At 40.6% G+C, this 21019-nt stretch overlaps 1 protein-coding gene across 3 annotated transcripts in view; it reads right to left on the bottom strand.

Annotated features, from left to right (window-relative positions):
- LOC144695969 (calcipressin-2-like) overlaps nucleotides 1-21019 on the bottom strand; it is a 183761-nt gene that overhangs the window by 110498 nt on the left and 52244 nt on the right. The window contains exon 1 of one of the 3 annotated variants that reach the window (XM_078567094.1): nucleotides 11812-12917. The exons of the other annotated variants lie outside the window; for them this stretch is intronic. Within the exon in view, the coding sequence (XP_078423220.1) occupies nucleotides 11812-11898 (87 nt within the window). The 5' untranslated portion in view covers nucleotides 11899-12917. Of the gene's footprint in view, nucleotides 1-11811; nucleotides 12918-21019 lie in introns of those variants that run through there. 3 annotated transcript variants of the gene reach the window in all.

The raw sequence follows: 21019 nt of genomic DNA, 5'->3' as shown, positions 1-21019 counted from the left end.
TCACACTAAAAAAAAAATAATTTAACAGGTTGAAAGATAACAGAACCACGTGATAGTTTGTCGCACCACTCCAGGCACAATATTCTAAATCACTTTATAACTAGATCAGAATAAATGTCATATTTTATTTTGATTTCACCACTAGGCCATATTTAATGCTTTTATTGAGACGACTACTCTACTGAAACTTAACTTTGCCATTTGTACAAAATGTTGCAGATTAAATTAGCAGGGATCTCGACATGGCCTCTTTGCAATAACCATTGTCTACTTTCACAAGTCGGAGAGTGAAACATGGAATGTCTTCAATACCTCAGTGTTACGATGGTCTCTGTGGAAAATTTGAATACATGCTATGTAAAAGTCAATGGTAACACCTGGAAATAACATGGCTGTGGAGAAATCCTGCCGAGGCATGCTGGCTTGGAATCACATCGTGTTGGCTAGAGCACTTACAAATTTGTGTTGGATTAAATACTACACTGAGCAGGTGCTTTATCCATGGCAATCTGAGGGTTGAGCTCATCTTGGAACCATTTAGAATGTGCAAACTGGGGCAAATTTCATGAGATGCAATGCCCATTCCAGTCTGCTCTCACTTAACAACTTACAAGATATGTAATAATAAAGCACATAGCTTCCATTATAAATGTGGATGTGCGAAATTACTGTGATATCAAAACAAGCAAATAATATACAACTTTAAAATGGGGAATGAATTATGTCCCCTTGCCATGATCCAACTATCACTTGGCCTTTAACGCCACGTTATCCGAAGACCACACTTGATATGGATTCCCTTTGTGCAATGCCACAGGAGATCAACAATTGCATTTCATAGTTTTCTATTGTATAATAAACTGCCAAATAAATCTGAAGTAAAATAGTCTTATTATGATGCGATACTAATAGATATTAGTATTGCTTATATTGGAAATGGGAGCAAACATGTTTTATACTAACAGGAGCATTCTAATATGTAACAAACAAATAGAGGGTTCTTCGCGTCATCACAGCCCTTTCCTAATGAGCATAAAGAAACAAAGAACATACAAACCAAAAGTAAGGAATGTGGAATGAGAATACGGTAGTGTATTTATTATATAATTTGACTAACAATGCAGAGAACAAGGTAAAATCCCAGTTTGAGAATTTGAATTTATGAAGAAAACATCTGGAAAGGAAAAGAAAGCTGTTATCGGTAAAATAAAAGTGACCGTGAAACTACTGGATTATCCTAAAACCCAATGATTACACAACTGTCCTCTATGGAAGGAAACCTATACGTGACTCTGGTTCCACACAACCATGTTGTCTCTTAACTGCGCTCTGAAGTGGTGTAGCAAATGACTTAATTATATTAAACCACTACAAAGAGAAAATGGTTTAAGGAGGCAAGCTCCTTCTTAAAGCAACTATGATTAGGCAATAAATGCCACCTGGAGACCTTCAGCTAACAGAGACACAATTCTGGGTAAAAAATTGAAGTCCATGCCCAGGCTTTTAGAAGGGACTGAGCCCTTCAAGTATAAACAATAACAAGGGTATTAAAGAGCATAAAAGACAGCTTTACAGTTAAATTTAATCATGTAAATCTAATTTGTATTATTTTTATGCTTTGATTCAAATTGTACTTTGGACATCAAAAGTTTCAGTTGCAGTACAAAATTGTTGGATGAATTTTTTAAAAAGTCACTTAATTAGTTAAAACAAATTCTAGCATATCTTATATTGGTCATTTATAAATGTTTTTGCAAATTCTTAGCAGTTGTTCATTGATAGTTTTCCAACCGCTTTCCTTACTTCTGATTTCTATGTTCCTAGTTTCTTCAACTTGCTATTTTTCTGCTTTGAGCTAAACAACAAAGTATGATGCCACAGGAGGAAAATTCATTCAGTTCCAAGAGTTTAGTACATATAATATTTAGAGAAGTTTTCTTCAGGCATAAAACCTCAAGACAATCCAATTACTTACAAATATATAGATTTCTCTCTAAAATGAATATTTCTTGAGCTATGAGGGAATCATTTTTTGAGATAGAGCATTCTTATAGATATTTGAAGGGAAGGGAGAAAATACATTAACATTAAAGACATTAATTGTCTAAATAGGGGGATATCAAAGGATGTCCAACCTGACACATGGTACCAGGAACCATATTTGCCAAATAGAACAGAAAACTAATACAGTTTCTTATTCTTAGATGCCAACAAGGAGAGACATTTGAATTCCAGAAACATCAGCAAATAATTTTGAATAAGTTTGTGGTTGTATCAGGAAAATTCAGTCAAAAACAGACCTGACACTTAGGAGAAACGATTTCTCTTGCCCGCTTTCACAAGTAAAGTTAACATAACAGGTGCCACTGCAAGAAGATAAAGAAGCAAGCAAAAAAGGAAAAGGGACGGTGCGCTAGATAAAGCATGTTAAGCTGAAGTCACATGTCACAGGTTTATGAACAAAAAACAAATTCTCAGAAATGTACAGGGATATTTATGAGTTCCCTAGATAGGGGCCTCAACATATCTTAACCATGTGGAATAAACACAACAATTGGAGAAGTGTTTACCTACAATAGGTATCTTGCAAATTACAAATACAGTACTATTTTTTTTAAGAAGTTTGAGTCACTGGCAAGCTTTGCAACATCAACATTCACTAGACTACTCTTCACAATCAGCCATTATTAAACAGCAGTATTGCATTCTAATCTAAAAGCAGTTAAATTATTTAGGGAAAAACTCCAGCTTTAACATAATGTGCCATATTCATTTAAAAGTAGTGATTTGTGTAGAAGTGATACTGAAATGTTCCATCTCAATATTGCCTCCTGTGCGCTCACCAAATCAGACATGCTAACTTAAGGGAATGAGACTGGTTCTGCAGTGCACATGTAGGAAGAGCCAGTACAATATAGCTATACTATTTGCACTGTTTGTATGTAATATCAAATCCGTGAGCCAAAGAACATAATATAAGAACAGGGATAGGCCATGCAGACCCTCACTACATCACAATAGATCTGTACATTAACTCCATAACCCTCGATGTCCTTACCTAACAAAAAAAATCTATCAATCTCATGCCTGAAATTTTCAACTAGCCCAGCATTCATGGGTTTCTGGAGAAAGAGAGAATTCAAGAGTTCCATTAACTGTGGGGTGAAAACATGCACCTCAATTTCACTTCTAAATGGCCTAGTGTTACAGACAGGAGGGGTTTAATTTAACAGCTCCGATTTCTCTCACTACCCATCCGTAAATAGAAAGGTGTTTTGATTTTGATATCCCCCTTCATAAGTGGTGGTGTATTTTTTCCCAACCCCTCAGTTTTGGTGTGATCCAATTCTCTATTAAAATCGCACAGCAAACTCGAGATAAGTTAACCCTTTTAGTTCATCCTATTTACATACGCACAAACGTGAGAAGAGGGTAACAACTTGACCTATTTTTCATTCATACACTAACTGAGGGTCAAAGAAAAGAAAGAGGTACAGGGCAAAGACAACAGAGAAAAGAATTATGGTTTGATGCGAGTCCAGATTCCAGAATCAAAAAGTCCAATGGTGTATTCCTACAGAGGTCAGCAGGCCTTCCACAATGAGATGGGCATGCAGAGATGAATTAGTTTTGTAGGTGATGATACAGAACTTCCAGTAGAAGCAGTGTAGGTATTCAAATCTGGACAGAACCCTTTTTCTGAACTACTGGTTGCTAGATAGAAGTTGGCAGTCTAAGCTTGGCAGCCTCCACAAGGCAATATTACATGTTCCACCAGCTTGTGGTGGAAGGGGGGGGAATGCAGGGGTGGGGGGGTTGTGTGCCACGTGACTCCCACCTCTCCAATTTGGTTTGGACAATGGATGTACATTCCTTCGTCTGGATTCTTGAGATTGGTAATGTTTCAACCATTAAGGATTTCAAAAGAGGTTTCAGGGTCCTTTGTCCTTGCAGACTGGTCATCTCTGCTGGCCAGAACTGGCTTAAGAAATGTAAATGGCCTTTGTACAATTCCCTGGGAATTGTGTCTCTCCATTCACAGGGGTCAATCGCATCTCTTTTGAGATAGTGAGGTGTCAACTTCTGAATGCTGGAATGTTCCTTTTGTTTGAGTTATGGTCAGCCATGGCTTCAGTCATTTTTTTTTATATACATAAAATCTAGGCTTTAAAGAGCAAAGACTTAGTCCCCCTGACATTAGTTTTAATGACCAGACCTTTATGCAGAGGCAGTGGCCCTGTTCCTCCACCTCAGCCTGAAAGAAGAGGGTGAGCCCACCTCTGTTTGGCAAGGTTGTTCTGTAGTGGTTTAACAGAGGATCATTAATAGGCTCAGGAAGAGGCTTCTGCCCCCATTGGGGAGGAAGTCCCACCCCAGAGCTGATGTCCAAACAAATAACTGGCAGCTCTCTAGTCCCAGCAGTGCCACCTGGAGTGGCAATCACTACGGGTACAACAGGCAGTCTCCACTGAAGAAGAGCCATGGATTCAGACACCTAGCTAAGTCTTGGATTTCGATGTGGCCAGGCTGGCAAGCCCTGGAGATAAGGTTGGGAGGCCTCCATTAAGCACAGGGTGCCCGAACAGGAGGGACATACCCCTCAGCCTGCAAACAGACTATCAAAACCTCACACCTCTGGTAAAAATACCAGCAGTGACAGAAAGAAGCACTTAAGTGGCCATTAATTGGTATCTTAAGAGCCACAATTAGCTCAAGGGCAGGTCATCTCTGCTGGCCAGAACTGGCTTAAGAAATGTAAATGGCCTTTGTACAATTCCTGCACCTAACCCGCCACAGTAAAGTAGCAGAGGAAGTGGGCAGGCAACAGGCATGGCACCACAGCCATGGCAGTTGATTTTACAGCCCCCCCAGCTAGCCAATCCGCTTCTCTGGGGGGGCCTTAAAATTCCATCAAATGTCTCCTTGCTCTGGATTCCACCACCAAACTTCATCCGTATCTACACTATCAAATATGTTTTTCATTCTGAGCCTTTAAATTAGAGAACCCCTAAACATTCTAAGCTCAGGGGACTAAAAACCAAGTTTATGAAAACTGTACTTGGAATTTAATCCTTAAGCATGCTACAATTCTGGTGAATCACAGTGTACCCACTCAAGGTCAGCATAATTTCCCTGAGATTTAGTGCCCAAAACTGAATGCAACACATAGTATGGGGCTGGATTTTATAGGGGGACATACTGCTTGCCACCCCCACCCCCAACCCCCGGAAGAAAAGCTGGTCCCGAACGGACTGATTTAAAAAAACCTGTCCTGGCAGCGGTAATATGCTGGGTCAGTATAAACAGGCTGAGGGTCAGACTTCCATCCTTCACTGGATAGGAAGTCCTGCTCTCGAGAACTGCCAGCCAATCAGTGCTCTAGCAGTGGCAGCAGCGTCAGAAATCAGTCGCGGGCTCTGCAGGGACTACAAACATCTCCACAAAGAGCAACAATGGATCCCCGAGTGAATTAAGTTCCAAACCTTGGGGACAGGAGGAAATCGGCCACCTTGGGGACAGAGTATATGGGTTTTGGAGGTGGGGAGGAACAAAGGGTTGTTTGGGGGGGGTGGGGGGGAGAAGAGTAAAGGGGCAGTGCCCTGGTGTGCATAGGGAACCCCTCAATTGATTTGCCCCCACTTCAATCTTGCCTTTTCAAAAAAAGCCCTTTGCACTCTGGCCCGCCTGCCCCTATGCAGCATTTTATGGCAGTGTGGGTGATTTGAGGCCCTTAATTGGGCAGTTAAGGGACTGAATAGGCTTAAGAGTAGGTGGCCTAGTGGGTGTCTTACCAAACCCCCATATCATCGGGAACAGGTTTGGTGAAGGAGGTGGTGGTGAGCTAGCCACCCGACATTTTACATGCACCTCCCCTCCCCCAAGTTAGTCTTCAACATGAAAAAAAAATTCCAATTTGTCTTTCTCGAACCCAAAATAGATGACCTCAAACTTCCCCACATTGAACTCCATCAGCCTTTGTTTTTCCACCACTCACTGGGCAGAATCATCTGGTCCCATTGGTGGAGGGCATGAGTGGGCAATACAGTGAGAAGGCCAATCATCGGTTTTGTGCGGTCACGAAACCAGTTTGCAATTGTCCGCTCCACCCATCAACGGCAGACTGCATTTCCCTCCACCGCATGTCAGGAACCTAATTTCAATCCTTTAGAATCGCGTTATAAGCCCTGCTCGCCGGAATCACCCCCTCCGCACTGGATCATCTGGGCACGTTGGCGTGTTTCACAACTGTACATAAGCGACATGCACCTGGTGAGCTGCACTTCACTTGGGACTTTGAGGTTTGTTTACCTACTTTGCTTCAGGCAGCACTCGCTGTTACCAGCACCAGGTTTCACAGGCAGCACCACATCACTTTTAGGGGGCTCACGAGCAGGTCCATGCCTAACAGGCCAGCCATAAGGCAGAGGTGGCTTTTCAACGGTTGCAGGGCTAGGGCTTGCATGGGGAAGGGGTAGAAGTGGCCTCAGGCAAGGGAAGGGGCTGCAGGAATAGGGCTGTACCAGAGAAGGGGGGTTATTATCCCAAGATCTGTGTGGGGACACATGTTTATCTGTGCAAGTGGCCTCAAGATGGCGAGGGCTGAGGAGCCAGTCTCCAGAGGATGAGGCCAGATGGAGATGTGAGGGTGTGTGTGAGATAGAGAGTGGTGATGTCCCTTGAGCTGGCAGTGAGTGGGATGCCAGTGAATGTGTGATGGCCCTGTGAGTGTGCGTGAGAGCTTAGAGTGAAGAGATGGTTGCCTTACCCTAGTGGCACAGTTAAGATCATTCATCCTCTTTCTGCACTGTATGGCCAACCGCTTCTGTGCAGCATTGGCACTGACCACCTCTTCCACCACCTCCTAAGCTGGAGTGATGAGAATGCTGGGCCTTCTGTGGCCACAGTGGGGGTGGAAGACACTACATTAGGCCTCCAAAAGACATTCCAGTGACAGGTTACTGAACTCTCCTCGGCTTTCACTGGAGCAGTCCTGGGCTGCAAGTACTGAAAACTGTGTGCACAACTGTAGTTTAGATATGGCACCTGGAGTGTAGAAATGGTGAGGTAACACCCCAGCAGGTGATTCAGAGGCCGCCCCGCCAGCAAGATGGCATGTGTCCTGTGGCTGCATAATTAATGAGGCAGAAAGCAGACAATACGTCGTGAAAATCCGCCATTGTGGCCAGCAGGTAAAATGCCATTTTTCATACCCGCCACTGCACTTGGTGCACACCTGGGACGATTCCGCCCACTTAGTCTGTCTATGCTCCATTGTAACTCGCTCCTCCCATCCAAACAACTTACCCAACCTCCTAAATTAGTGTAATCTATAAACCTAGATAATACAACTCTTTATCCTTTCATTCAATTCATTAATATTTATGGTTAAAATCTGAGTCACTAGAACAGATCCTTTGTGACATCCCAGCAATCAAAGCACATTGCATATATCCCCAATCTCTGCCTCCTGCCACCCAACTAATGTCAGAAGGCTACTTCCAATTCTGCGTTTTCATTTTTGCTATAATCTCTTTTGCTGAACTTTGTCAATTGGCTTCTGAAAGCCCATGTAGACAACATCCATAGATAATTCCCTAAACACCATGCTAGTGATCTCTGCAAAAACTGAAATTACATTAGTTACACATGGCCTACTCTTCCCAAATCCACACGGATCCTCTTTGATCAGTTCATACCTGTCGAGGTACTCAGTCATGCTTTTTTTAAAAAAAATGTTAGATTTCAGTAACTGCAGTAACTGTGAAATTGATGGGTCTATAAATGGGCTCTCCCTCCCTTCTTAGAAAAAATGGGAGTGACATTTGAAATTTTTCGAACCAAAGCCTTAATTCATGAATCTAGGGAGCTTTGGAAAATTAAGACACAAACACATGCAATATCCTCAGCTATATCTTCTAATACTCCGAAGAAGAAAGCATTTGATCTTTGAGTTTTGTCTATCCCAAGTCCCATTATTTTTCCTATTAACTTACATTAAATCCACATTTTAAAATCTTAGTGTCCTTCAAACTTTAGAGATAGAAAATGCTCATTTAGGTTGTTTACAGTGTGGTTTATTATAGGTTAATCATGATGAATGAGAGCCAATGACCCCTGGCTGATAACTTTCCCATATTAAATAAAGCCCACGTAGTATAATTTCCCTTCCACGGTAATAAGTTAAACTATTATAAAGATACGCTGGTACCATAGCCTCAGATACAAATTATATTATTTAGGACTATCTATTTAATAAATGAGCACTTCTTCCTTCCCCATGTTTCCAGAACTTGCTTTTTGTGGATAGTTTTCAAAGGCTCTTGTGGAGGTAATCACAATATTATTTTATTGGCAGCACTTTAATTAAAAATTGAAATCTTTAATATAGTTCAATAGGGATTAAATACCACAGCTAATAGTAGCCCTTTGGCAAATTAGAGATGTCAAAGAACAGCAACTTAATTAATAGGAGATTTTTGATTTATTAAACAGCAATGTTAAATAATAAGGCATTAAATAGTTTAAAATCACAACTACTTAATATTTGAACTAATTGTTCCATAACTTTTCAGCTTTTTAAAAATAGAATGCAGGTGAATAAAGATGGTTTATAAGCAGATTTGAGTGGGGACTTAAAAGTGCCTTATTTGTTATGAGTCTTAATGCAGCACTTCACACATCTGAACAGCTGGCAAGTTGCACATAAAGTCTATATACTTCACAATCCTAAGTGACAGATGTTCTATTATTCAAAATGGTATCAAGAAAAAATTTAGCCTCCAATCCTCAATGCCAAGCACTATTTGGAAAATCATTTCTCTACAGTGTCAGTATCTCATAACATTGCATATGGGCAGTCAGACCAATTGTAGCTTCCTGGTGAAGTGGGATTAAACACAGGAACAGGAATAGGCCTATCAGCCCATCCAACCTGTTCCACCATTTAATTAGATCATAGCTAATGTGTACCACAACCCCACTTAATCACCTTTGCTCCATTTCAATATTCCCTTTGCTCCACTTCAATATTCCCTTTAATTGCTCTTTTCTGTGTGCGACCTGCTTATTGCATTGTGCAGTCCCTTTAAAATTGCCGTGAGACCATGAATGCACACATCTTGGAGGGAACATTGGTTATGCGCAAACTGTTTGTTCCATGCCTGGTATATTCCGGATTGGTGCATGGCCACACACCTTAGTGGGAACATTGCTCATCATCTCTCATTACCCTTACCTAAAATAGTTCTATCAATCACAGTCTTGAAAGCTTCAACTGAAGCAACATCCACCACCTTTTGGGGAAAGGAATATTCCAGATTTCTACTACCCTGTGGGTGTAAAGAAGTTCTTGCTGAGTACACTGCTAAATGGCCTAGCTTTAATTTTATTATTGTTTCTTGCTCTGGATTCCTCCACGAGAGGAATTAGATTTTCTTTATCACCCTAACAAATCATTTTATGTTAAATACATCAATTAGATCACTTCTCAGTTTTCCATATTCAACAGGAAAACAAGCCACATTTATTCAACTTGTCCTCACAATTTAGATCCCAGTATCATTCTGGTGCATCTGTGCTGCACCCCTTACATGGCTAATATACCCTTCCTGAGATGCAGTGTCAAGAACTGAATGCAGGACTCAAAGTAGTGTCAACTGAAGCAGTACATCCTCTCCTCTGTACTTCAGCCCGATTGAGATCATTAACCTTCTTGATTGCTTTTTGATACCTGCCTGCTCGCTTTTAGTGAGGTGTACGTGGACACCCAAATCTCTGCTCAACATTTCCTAGTTTCTCACCATTTAAAACAGGCTGAGGGAGAAATTTGTTCGTGTAACTGGTGGATTCACTGGGCAGGCAGCACCCCAGGCCTCTAACTGAATGGCATCCTTCAATGATATCAACGAAGAACACCACGCAGGCTGCACATGTAGCGGCCCTTGCCGCTATCTGCCTAGAGGGAATCAGCACAAGTCTGCCTGGTGCCACTCACACAAACAAGTTATTCCCCCATTCAGATTTATCTTTCTTGAACTCAAAGTAGGCAATTTCATAGGCCTCTACGTTGAACTCCATTTACCACAATTTTACTCATTCATTCAATTAGTGAATGTCTTTTTGTAACTTCCTTTTCCCAACTGTATTACTTTTTGTGCCTCTTAACTTTGTTAGCTGCAAACTTGGACCCAAGTCATTGATAAAAAGTGAAAAGCTGAGGCCCCAGTACAGAACCCTGCCTGGGAACAACACCCTTAGACAAATCCCACCAATTAGACTAGGCCCCTTTTGTCATACTTTCTGCCTCCAACCTTCCAATCAATTTTTAACCCATGTAACAAGATTGCTTTGAAATTTGTGCACTCTCATTTTGTTAATAATCTCTTCAGGTACAAGTCGGGCCAGAGCCCACCTGTGTAATTCAATCCCCATTTTAACATGTGAGGCACTTGTCATCAAGTATGCATAATAACTTTTCAGGAAGACAAATTAGTCAGCAGCATAAATGCTTAAATTCTGATGCCAGAGTCTAAATAAGGCTAGCACAAAGTAAAAGAGAAAGAAGCCACTTTGCCCTAAGTTTATATTTTTTGTTGAGTTTTTGTGCCAATCCAGTGCTGGCATCAAGGAGTCCCAGACTGGATCACACACAAGTAAGTATACTTCTGTCCCAATAATATACTTTAATTCAACCTCACCCATTGCACTAAGGTACACGTCTGCACATCACTAATCCTTGTGGTCTCTCCAAGTGATAGCCAATTTAATGTAAATTGTGTCAAAACATGGCATGTGGCCCACGTCCATAAGGAATTGTGTTGGACTGCACAACTCATTTTGATAATGAGTTAATAAAACCCACACAGCTATCAGAAACAGTAGGTTTCAATCTAATCACTCAGAACTAAATACAAAGCAATGTCCCAGAGGCACCAACCTAATCCACTCCACCTCAAAATTGCCCAGACATTGCCTTTGAAATAATTATTATTTTGATGCTTTTCTCTTTTTCCAACACTGCCCACCCTGGATTTTGGTCAAGACAAAACACGGGCAACTGCAGATATTGATCAAGGTCACCTTGCAGATTGTCAGGAGGAGAGTGTTACTGACTGCAACTAAAAAGGTGGAACATTTGCCACCATTTCCTTCATTCCATTCCCTCAGCATTTCAATCCACCCAATGCGGCTGGCTGGAGGGAAGGGGACCGAAGGTATTTTAAAACAGAACACTTTATAAACAACAATTATATGCCTCAATAATAAAAAAAATCCTCATGTAGGGTTTGAAAGTCCTATTGTTTATGTGTCTAAAGACATGCAAATATTCAATAGGACACAAAGATTAGATGCACTTATCAGAGGAAGAGAGTGAGGGAAAAGAGAAGCTGCAGTTGCTTAGACGAATACAAATAGATTTAAGCTGAATTACATTGCAAAATACATCTTTCCAACATTGTTATTGAATAACTATATAAAAAATTGCAAAGTCATGAGTCCTAGGATAAAGTACCAAACATATATAGATGTAAGAATAAATTTAAGTGATATATTTTATGCTAACTACCAATATTTTCCCAGGCATATACTAAATCAAGTGCAATCCCAGACATGCAACGGTTACTGAAGAGTTTAAATGCATTTGCTGTACAGGTAGATAGCCATTTGGAATTTGTACCCTGCTTTTATTCAAATAATATTGCACATATTATGTGCTTTGCACCAACAAGGATTGCAGCTCGATCAGTTCAAGCTTCACAATATGCCAAAGCATGGGCGGTCCAAAATATTAAAAATGAACGTATACCATACCTGAACCTCTTGGTTTGTGAATATCTGCTCATTAACTTCACATGCAACTAACACTAATAATTCCCACTCCATCTTCTGTGCTGGCATTCTTCAACGTGCTTAATCTATTTTTGTAGTTTTTCACTCTCGCTTTCTCTCTCTCTCCCCGTCTGTAGCATAGGAAAATCCAGCACTTAGGACCTCTACCAGAACACAGTTTGGCTGATGCTTCTGAGCATTACTAATAAATGTTATAAAACGCAATATAAAGAAATTAAAAAAAAACAGGCTTTTTAAAATCAGCTGCAAGTGATGATCCTGCTTACAGCCAGCTCAGAACTGCACTCCATTTGCCTTCAGGAGATAAATGCAGGCACTGAAAACTGAACACAGGGATTTAGTCCTGCCAGTGACATCACTGCAGCACTGACCTGGCATGCTAATTAGCTTGGTTTTCCTTTTTACAATTTATACATGCTGTCAAATTATACAGAAAAAAGACTATAAAAGCAACCAAGAAAATTAAAATTGTAATAAATGAAGATTTCACAGAAATTAGAAAGGTAAATATTCCTCATTTATAATTTTGCAGTCATTTCCAGTGAATAAAATTCCAGTCCAATAAATACAATTCAAATTTAGTGGAAGCAGAATTGAGTCAGTGTAGTGTCTCTAGAACATCGTAAAGAGATTTGGAATTTCTGCTGCCATTATTTGGGTTTTTGCACTGGATAATTTTCTCAGGTTCAGTGTGACAAATCATCCTCTTAAGCTCTACTTCCTACAAACCAGAGTCTGCCTCTATTTGTATAATATATGGTATTTGTAGTGAGCTCAGGGGTTGAACAGAAAATCCTTGTCACTATATTTCAGCTTATGGCTACATCACATGCAAGGCAACAGAATAAACATTCCATCAGACTATGGCTTAGGCTATGATCTACCAAACAGATTTATTGAACTTTAAAACAGATAAATGAATGGTAGCAAGAGTAGACAATAGATTTACAACAATTATGGGCTTAACTATTTCTCCTTGGGATATAGGAATCAACAAATTCATATCTGCATTAACACTCAATTTGAAACTGGACCTGAAGCAAAGTCCAGGATTCATCTAACACTGCAGTTTGGTGCTGATCTATTGGCATTGTCCCCACATCTGATGGCTTCAGAATGACTGCTGAAATGGAACAAGTCAGCCAGAGATTTTTTAGTCTTTTGAAGATAGGCTATAACAAAATATATTTAAAATGTAACTTAGATGCCAATGAAAAATGTATTGCAAACAATCCACAGGATACTGGTGCTTGAATTGGATGGCTTAAACCCCTTTCTAGAAAGGAATTATCCTGCCTTGCCCGATTGCTGTCGCAACTATTATTACATTATAGCAAAACCCATTTTGAAAATAATCAACCAGCAAAACACTTCACAGGTTATGTATCAGAACTGATTTGATTTTGGGGCTGGTTCATATCAATAACTTGGACTATTTACTTGAAGCGCACCTAATTATAGCCATGTGTGGAAGTCACCAACAAGAAAGAAGTCAACAGCATAATCCATTTCAAAGAGATGCTTCACTCTGTCACATACAAGTTGATCAAAGAGGTTTTCAATTTACAAATATAAAAATGACAGACAGGCAAGTAACAGTTGATTCATCAAATTTATCTCATACCAAAATGGCACAATTTAACACTATGAACCACATCCCATTGCATCCACCACGTAATTCCTTAGAGAGAAAATAAAGCATACAAAAAAACCCCAAGCCAATAGAGAGATGATGATCTGGGATCTACCTCTCTGATGACAGAAGGTGATCAAAAACATTCCAGGAAAGCACAGATATGTCACACTATATTCCACCTATCAGCCACAGTTAGGAAGCTGTTCTTCTCTCTTTTGAATGCTTGCTGTGAATTCACACACTCTACACAAGCCAGCAACTTCTTGCAAAACAAAAAATAAAAAATACCTGGAAAAACTCAGCAGGTCTGGCGGCATCGGCGGAGAAGAGTACAGTTGACGTTTCGAGTCCTCATGACCCTTAAACAGAACTAAGTAAAAATAGGAGAGGTGTGAAATATAAGCTGGTTTAAGGGTGGGTGGGGGGTGGTTGTTGGGACAAGCAAGCAGTGATAGGAGGAGATAACCAAAAGATGTCACAGACAAAAGAACAAAGAGGTGTTGAAGGTGGTGATATTATCTAAATGAATGTGCTAATTAAGAATGGATAGCAGGACCAGCAAGGTACAGATAGCTCCAGTGGGGGTGGGGTGAAATAAGACTAAAAGGGCATAAAAGGTATAGATAAATGATCGGTGGAATACATTAAAAATAATGGAAATAGGTGGGAAAAGAAAAATCTATATAAATTATTGGAAAAAACAAAAAGGAGGGGGAAGAAACGGAAATGAGGTGGGGATGGAGGAGGGAGTTTAAGATCTAAAATTGTTGAACTCAATATTCAGTCCGGAAGGCTGTAAAGTGCCTAGTTGGAAGATTGCAAAGATTGACAGCTCTCTGCAAAAAGATAAACCTCCTTAGATTTAACCTAGTTCTATGCATGCATAACTTATGTGCAAAGCTCTCATCCCTCCATCCTAATCAACTGAAATAGCTCATTCATTGTGGTTTCTGTTGTGCCTCATGCATAAACAATGGCAGTAATCTTACCCAACCCACTTTGCAGGAAACAGGTAGAAATGGGTTAGTGCCCAGTTTTAACTCTCCACTGAAGTCAATAGAGAGAGGCAGATGTCTGACTGGAAGCCTATCAGCTTCCCACCAGTTGGATTAGGTTAACATGACCCAATATCTCAGTGGTGATGAAGCCAATGGTATTATTTTACAAGTGTGATCAAAACCCCAAGTACATCAGAGCCACAGCAGCTTTTCTCAATTCAAGTCTGGAACCCAGCATCCCTCGTGATTCCTAAAGCTATATGGAGTAGTCAGGCCAACAGGGGTCTCTTTCACTGGTTGGGAACCAGTGGGGAAAACCTGTCAGTTCTATGGGCAAGACAGGGTACTTAAGGGTACTTCAGTTAACTGACCATCATCGGGCCTTCCCAGAGATTCAGGACCTCGGCAGAAGTCCCACACACCAAGGGCTGCCAGCCAGAGGTTGGCACTTGTTCACTGTCAGTTCCATTGTGAGTGGTGGCAGCTGCCAGCAATGCAGCCACCAGAGACTCAGGGTCGCTGAAGGACCCAGGTGATGTTGAGTGAGGAAGAATGGAGATTGAGGAACGAAGGTCTTGGGGGGTGGGGGGGGGAAAGAGAGGGGCAGATGGATCAGAGGCAAGGGTGGGGGCTGGCTTTCGGTAGCTCCACTTTACTTCCCGAAGACAGGTCCCTCGATCAGCGACAGAGTGCCTGATAATGGTGGAGTCCCCTGGAAGGCTGCTGGCAAGCTCAACAGTGGCACAGGAAAGCCCATGTGACTCCATTTAATCCCCAAGTCACCAATAAATTGCAGTGGGCTCAAGGATAACGGATGTCAATTGGCTCTTTATGAGCCTGACTGACATCCTGCCACTGGCCGGGAATCCCTCGTCAACCCATTCTGGCCCTCTGACTTAATCGGGGGAGGTTCTCCCATCACCGGGAGAGTAACATGGGGCCTCTCTGGCAATTAAGTGGGCTCAGCCGCCATGGTTCCTGTCGCAATGGGCTGCATTAAATCCAGCCCCGTATGTCAGAAATTTGATGGGGATTCTGCAAGGAACATATCTTTTTATTTCTGTTAGACTGTGGATTAAAATTACAATGGCTGCAGTTTGAAAGACATGTCCACTGGAACAGGTCCACTGTAACAGGATGAGATATATATACACAATGTTGCAGTCCTGGAACAGCGTGTGCCAGGAAAGACAGGATGGTGCCGGAAAGGAGTTCTGGACCAGGGGAGCTGCCTGGCAACTACTTTTTAAATTGGATCCTGACCAGATGTTGTGAGGGCAGTGCAGCAGAATAGTTCCTAGCCTGAAAGGAAAAAGACCCAAAACTTCTTGCTCCTGTGTGTGGAAGATTCCAGTAATTCCCCGATAATAGCAAGCTGGCTTTTTCTCCTCATATCTCTATAACCTGCTCTCTCTCTGAAAACCCCTGTCAAGAGGCAAAGGGGAAAATCACTGTTAGAGACATTGAAAGGCAAGTGCTCAACCAGTGAACTAGGTACTGAAAGTGCTGGAAGACCACCTTATGCCATCAATAAGAAGTGAAAGGAATTTGGAAGACACTGATCAAAATCAACCCATCGAATCCTGTACTCCGGAATTGGTGCTGTTGAACTGATTTATCCCACCCTTAATATCCATGTTTTGTGTGTCTTGTATGTGTGTGTATAAGGATTTAAGGGGTAGAGTTTAGGTTATAGAGTTAGAAATTAGTCCATATTTCTTTCCTTTGCCACTGGTTAAGGACAGTTTGTTCAATAAACAGTTACTTATTTATTAAGTTTACAAACCTGGTGCTTGTATTCTGTTAACCTAAATTAAACAGTTAGGTAGAATTGGGGCAATCTGGTGGTTTGGTCAAACCTTTCACATTTGTCGCAGCTCGGGGAACAGTGGGGCTTGATATTACAGCGCACTATCCCTAGTGAGTTGTGACAATGCAAAACGGGCAACATTGGATTGGCCATCTGATTTTCCTTTCACACACTCAGTATAGACTGATATTTCAGTACAATACAATATGCTCAAGTCTCTGGAGTGGGCTTCAATCCATGACATTCTGTCTCAAAGATGAGAGCACTGCTGTCAAGCTGATGCCTATGCAATAACTTTTTAAATGCTTGTTATAAACCCATTATACATAACATCAATTGCATTTCCTTTACTAATACACTCAAAAGAACTTCTGTTAAATTTGTCAAATGTGTCTTGTCTTTCACTGATACATGCTGGCTAACCTTCTCACATCTTTCTTGGGGTGTATTAATTTTGTCCTATATTATGGTATTCAGGATCTTAACCACTAGGTGTTTAGTTGACTGCTCTATAATTACTTGGTTTACCCACTCTCCCTCTCTGAGCAGAAGTTATGTGAAACTGTTTGTAATAAAGGCACTGCATAAATGATCAGCAAGAACTTTATCTTGCAGATCCAAGCCCAATTCTCTAAGGAGCAAAGACAGTGAATGGGATACAAGTAAAACAAAAATTTCATTACGTTTAATTTTTGTTTTTCCAGATTTAAGTAACTTCACAATAAAATGCATGAACTAATTTACCAATGAACAAAACTGCATTTTCTAAATTCCTGAATGATATGTTGAGCCAATAAATCAAAATACATTTTCAAAAAGTACTTTAAAATAGCTTACCAAGTCAAACCTTTGACCTTTTAACAATCTTAACATCCTTAGTTAGTCTTAGTATTATTCCAGACAGCACCTTTATCCAGTAGGCCACTGTAAAATGCTGATTTCCAGGTCATCAATCTCTCCCTTTATCCAGTCTTCCTCTTCTTGGCTGAATCCTGATTAATCTCTCTGTTCGAAGCCTGACTCATGTTTCTCCTCTACACACATTGGTCTCTCCTCATCTTGGTTGCCTTTTGACCTGATAAGTGTTCTGTCCTGCATTTTTTTTTTCTCAATTGGAACTGATGTGCACCTATGACCCTGGTTCTAGGAATTGTGCAATCTCTTCCTTTGCCAAATAAGTAACTGCCCGTCAAAAGGGAGGAAAAGTAATTGTAATTAAAAAAATAAACCAAATTGTAGGGAGAAAAATGGTTAATTTCATTGTGAACAAGACCTACATCACAGGTCATATAAATATATAAAGAAAATACTTTGTTTGTATGGTACCATTAGTTTTAACATGTGGAGCTTATTGCATTAACCAGATAAAGTTAACACTTGCTCACGTAAGTAGGATGGGAGGTTCAAAAACATTGTCCAAATTATTTGACATAGAAAGTACAGTCCAGAAACAGGCCATTTGGTCCAACAGGCCTATTGCCATTGTTTACACTCCACACGAGCCTCCTCCCATCCTACTTTGTCTAACCCTAACAGCATCTTTTACAAGATGTTTTTTGGTCTGGAGTGCATTATTAGTTTGACCTTCAATAATCATATATTATTGACAATTGCATTGATCAAGGAAAAAACTTGTACTATTTTACACAAAGAAAAGGACTATGTTTTAACATTTTCTGCCCTATATACTTGGTAATCTTTTAAAATATGTTCATTGTAATGAGCATAGAGTACTTCCTACAGAGATTATCAAGAAATTTCTCCATCAAAAAAAAGTTCATTGTTCACTATTCTTGATAATGCCCTTTGTCTAAGGGATAATTACCTGAAACAGGGTGAAGTTGGAGTACTGGGTAGTCTTTTATTTATTATTCAAGTGGCTCACAAATTACTGAAAGAAATGTTGTCATACAAACATTTATTGCACTTGTATCAAATTCTTCTTTCTATTTTAAATAGAGCTGTTCACCCACTTAAAATGAATATACAATTAGAGAAAGCTAAGTATGGATGAAGTAATATTAACCAAGAGGGCACTCGAAAGTTCCAGTTTATAAATATCCAGAGGCTATTTACTTTTCTGATTTGGTAAATAATTGCAGCTCTTCCTTACTACAACGACTCAGTTCTCATCTTTATAAAATAAGTACCTAATATTTTGTCAGGCTCAACATCATATGCCTAATGTTTAAATAATAATTTTCAATTGAACCATCCATTTGAGCTAAAAGCAATACTTTATTTGCCGAAAAGCTTTGGAAGAGTGAAGAAAAGTGTATTTTACAGACTCGATGTGAAAACCTGAAGATGTTCTTTTTGATTAATCACAATCTAGTAAAAAATTAAATTGTCATAAAATCCAATCAGAATTGTTACACAAGTAGTGACATTCGTTTTGCATTGTTCTTATATTTTAGTCTTTGTAGCTGGTGGTTCGAGGAAGCATACCAGCAGACGTTTTGCCAGTATGTTGGGTAGACTGGACTGAAAAGTAGGCTTGAAATTTGTTCCACTAGAACTCTACTAGATACTAGAACTTTTCTAGATATTAAAGATATCAAGAGATATGGGTATTGTGTGGAAAAATGGCAGAGAGATGGATGATCAACCTTGATCTAGCTGAATGGCAGAACAGGCTCAATGGACTGAATGGCCTCCGATTTCAACATGGGTATATAGGAACATATTCTATATACCCATGTTGGTACTGGGCCCATTTTCTACAGTCATTTCCAGCTACTGGGGAGAAATGCCTGTCCATTTTTTAGGGTCGTGCAGATAATATTGAGGCATCATAAATCACATTTTCTATCTTTACTACATGGTGAATTAGTTACCAATTTGCCTGTCCAAAATAAGTGTCTTGGGTTGCTAGGTAATGTGAAAAATGTGCATGCAAATTCAGCAGCTACATATGTATCTTCTCCAAACCTTAGGAATAATTTTAACTTGACCAAGCAAGAGGGAGGAACCAGAGATTGCAGATCTCATGGGTACCACACATGTAGAAAAGTGCAGAATGGAGGTCCTGCAAAGACATTATCGGGACCTGGAGGAAATAAGCCAAACTGAAGAGAAGAATTTTCCAAAGTACCATTTATGATTATTCTCAATTGTGACTTAATACATGGAATGTGCATGGTTGGGAAAAATATTTTTGGTCCACTGAGACTATTTATAGAGGGGGGGAGAAAAGGCAGAGTATTTTTACCTAACAAAACAGACACAAAATGAGCAATAGCAAAATCGGCAGCTGTTTAGCAGCCCAATAGATTTTTCTTTTCTACTGGGTGTAATATGGACTGTCAATTCACTATTGCACCTTTTGTACTGCTACCGAAGGCAAATTTTATTCCCATGGTCGCTCCAGAAACTGAACTCTCAGGGCGGGAAGGGTTACTTAGCAGAGGCCGTTAGAACTTCCACGGAGAGGAATCTGGACCTATGCTAGTTCTTCAGTCAGGTGCAGGGTTTGAAGATTAGAGGACAGAGATTTAAACTAAGAGTTTTGTTTTGAATTAAATTGTATTGGAAACAGATGATGAAAAAGAATATCAACAATGCCTGACTTGTAAAAAGAACTGAATGAATTACTATTATAAAAATGCATGCAAGAAAATTAATTCCAGAAAAACAATAAGGAATTTGATGGGACATTTTGAAGGACAGACGAACCCATGGTTCTCTTCTGCCCAAATCAGTTGTGTTACTTCCGAAAATGATCAAAAAGTATCGAAATAAAATAAAATCCTCAAATATTTCTATTTTAATCCAGTGCAGCCTATTTTTTTTGAGTAAGTAAATTCCTGGTGTTCATTAGAGTCTTTATAAACATTACAGTTCATCTGCATTGGCTCTTATTTCTCCAAAATCTTTAAAACTCCAATTTACCCACCACCTCAATATGTAAAGCTAGATTTGACAAGCTTTTTACTGTATCATGATCAGCATCTTGAATTAACACTTTTCAGACAAGGTCTGATTCTATTTAAATAGCAATTACAACGTGTTGACACAAAACATCGCAATGGTACCTAATGGAGGCGACAAGTCTTGTCTACTGGCTGGAGAGTTGGTGAGAGCCCAGTGCCACTTCTTTACAGGAAGATCTGCCTTCCCCAGGATCAAGCACCCTGAGGGCGGAGGTCCCACCCGCCGAGAGATGCTGGTCAGAGACTGGAAGCTCTTCATTGCTCAGCATCTCCACTGGGGTTGCAGTGATTACTGCTGGTACTACACCCACCTGAGGCTGAGGATCGCCATACACCCAGGCACCGGTGGGGTGTCGGTGCAGGGCCGGCGGTTGGGGGGGGGGGGGGGGGGGGGCCTACGGCAGCAAGGGCAGGAGGGTAGCCTTTGGCATGCCCCTCCCTTCCTGATATCGGGTGCCTAGATCTGACACAAAGCACCCGAGAACGAGGAACAAGGGACCCCACTAGAGGCCCGTGAACAAACAAGCTAGGGTTTTGCTATGTGAGCTTCCCACATGGTGAGTGCCTGCTTGCAACTGGGCAAATACCGGTAGCAGTGGGATGAGGCCCTTAAGTGGCCATTAATTTCCCACTTAAGGGCCTCAAGGGAGACGGGGTAGGCAGGCAGTTTACGGGCATTCCCACCAGTGACTTCATCAGGGCAATGGCGGCACAGCGGTGGGGTCCCACCTGGTTGAATGTCCCTTGCTACCAAACTCACAATGGGGGGGTCACTACCTATTGTGCTATTGGC

This window comes from Cetorhinus maximus, chromosome 21 (genome assembly GCF_964194155.1).
Source record: "Cetorhinus maximus chromosome 21, sCetMax3.hap1.1, whole genome shotgun sequence".
NCBI lineage: Eukaryota > Metazoa > Chordata > Chondrichthyes > Lamniformes > Cetorhinidae > Cetorhinus > Cetorhinus maximus.
The sequence above is the reverse complement of the archived record's forward strand: the minus strand, read 5'-3'. Positions and strand labels throughout refer to the sequence as shown.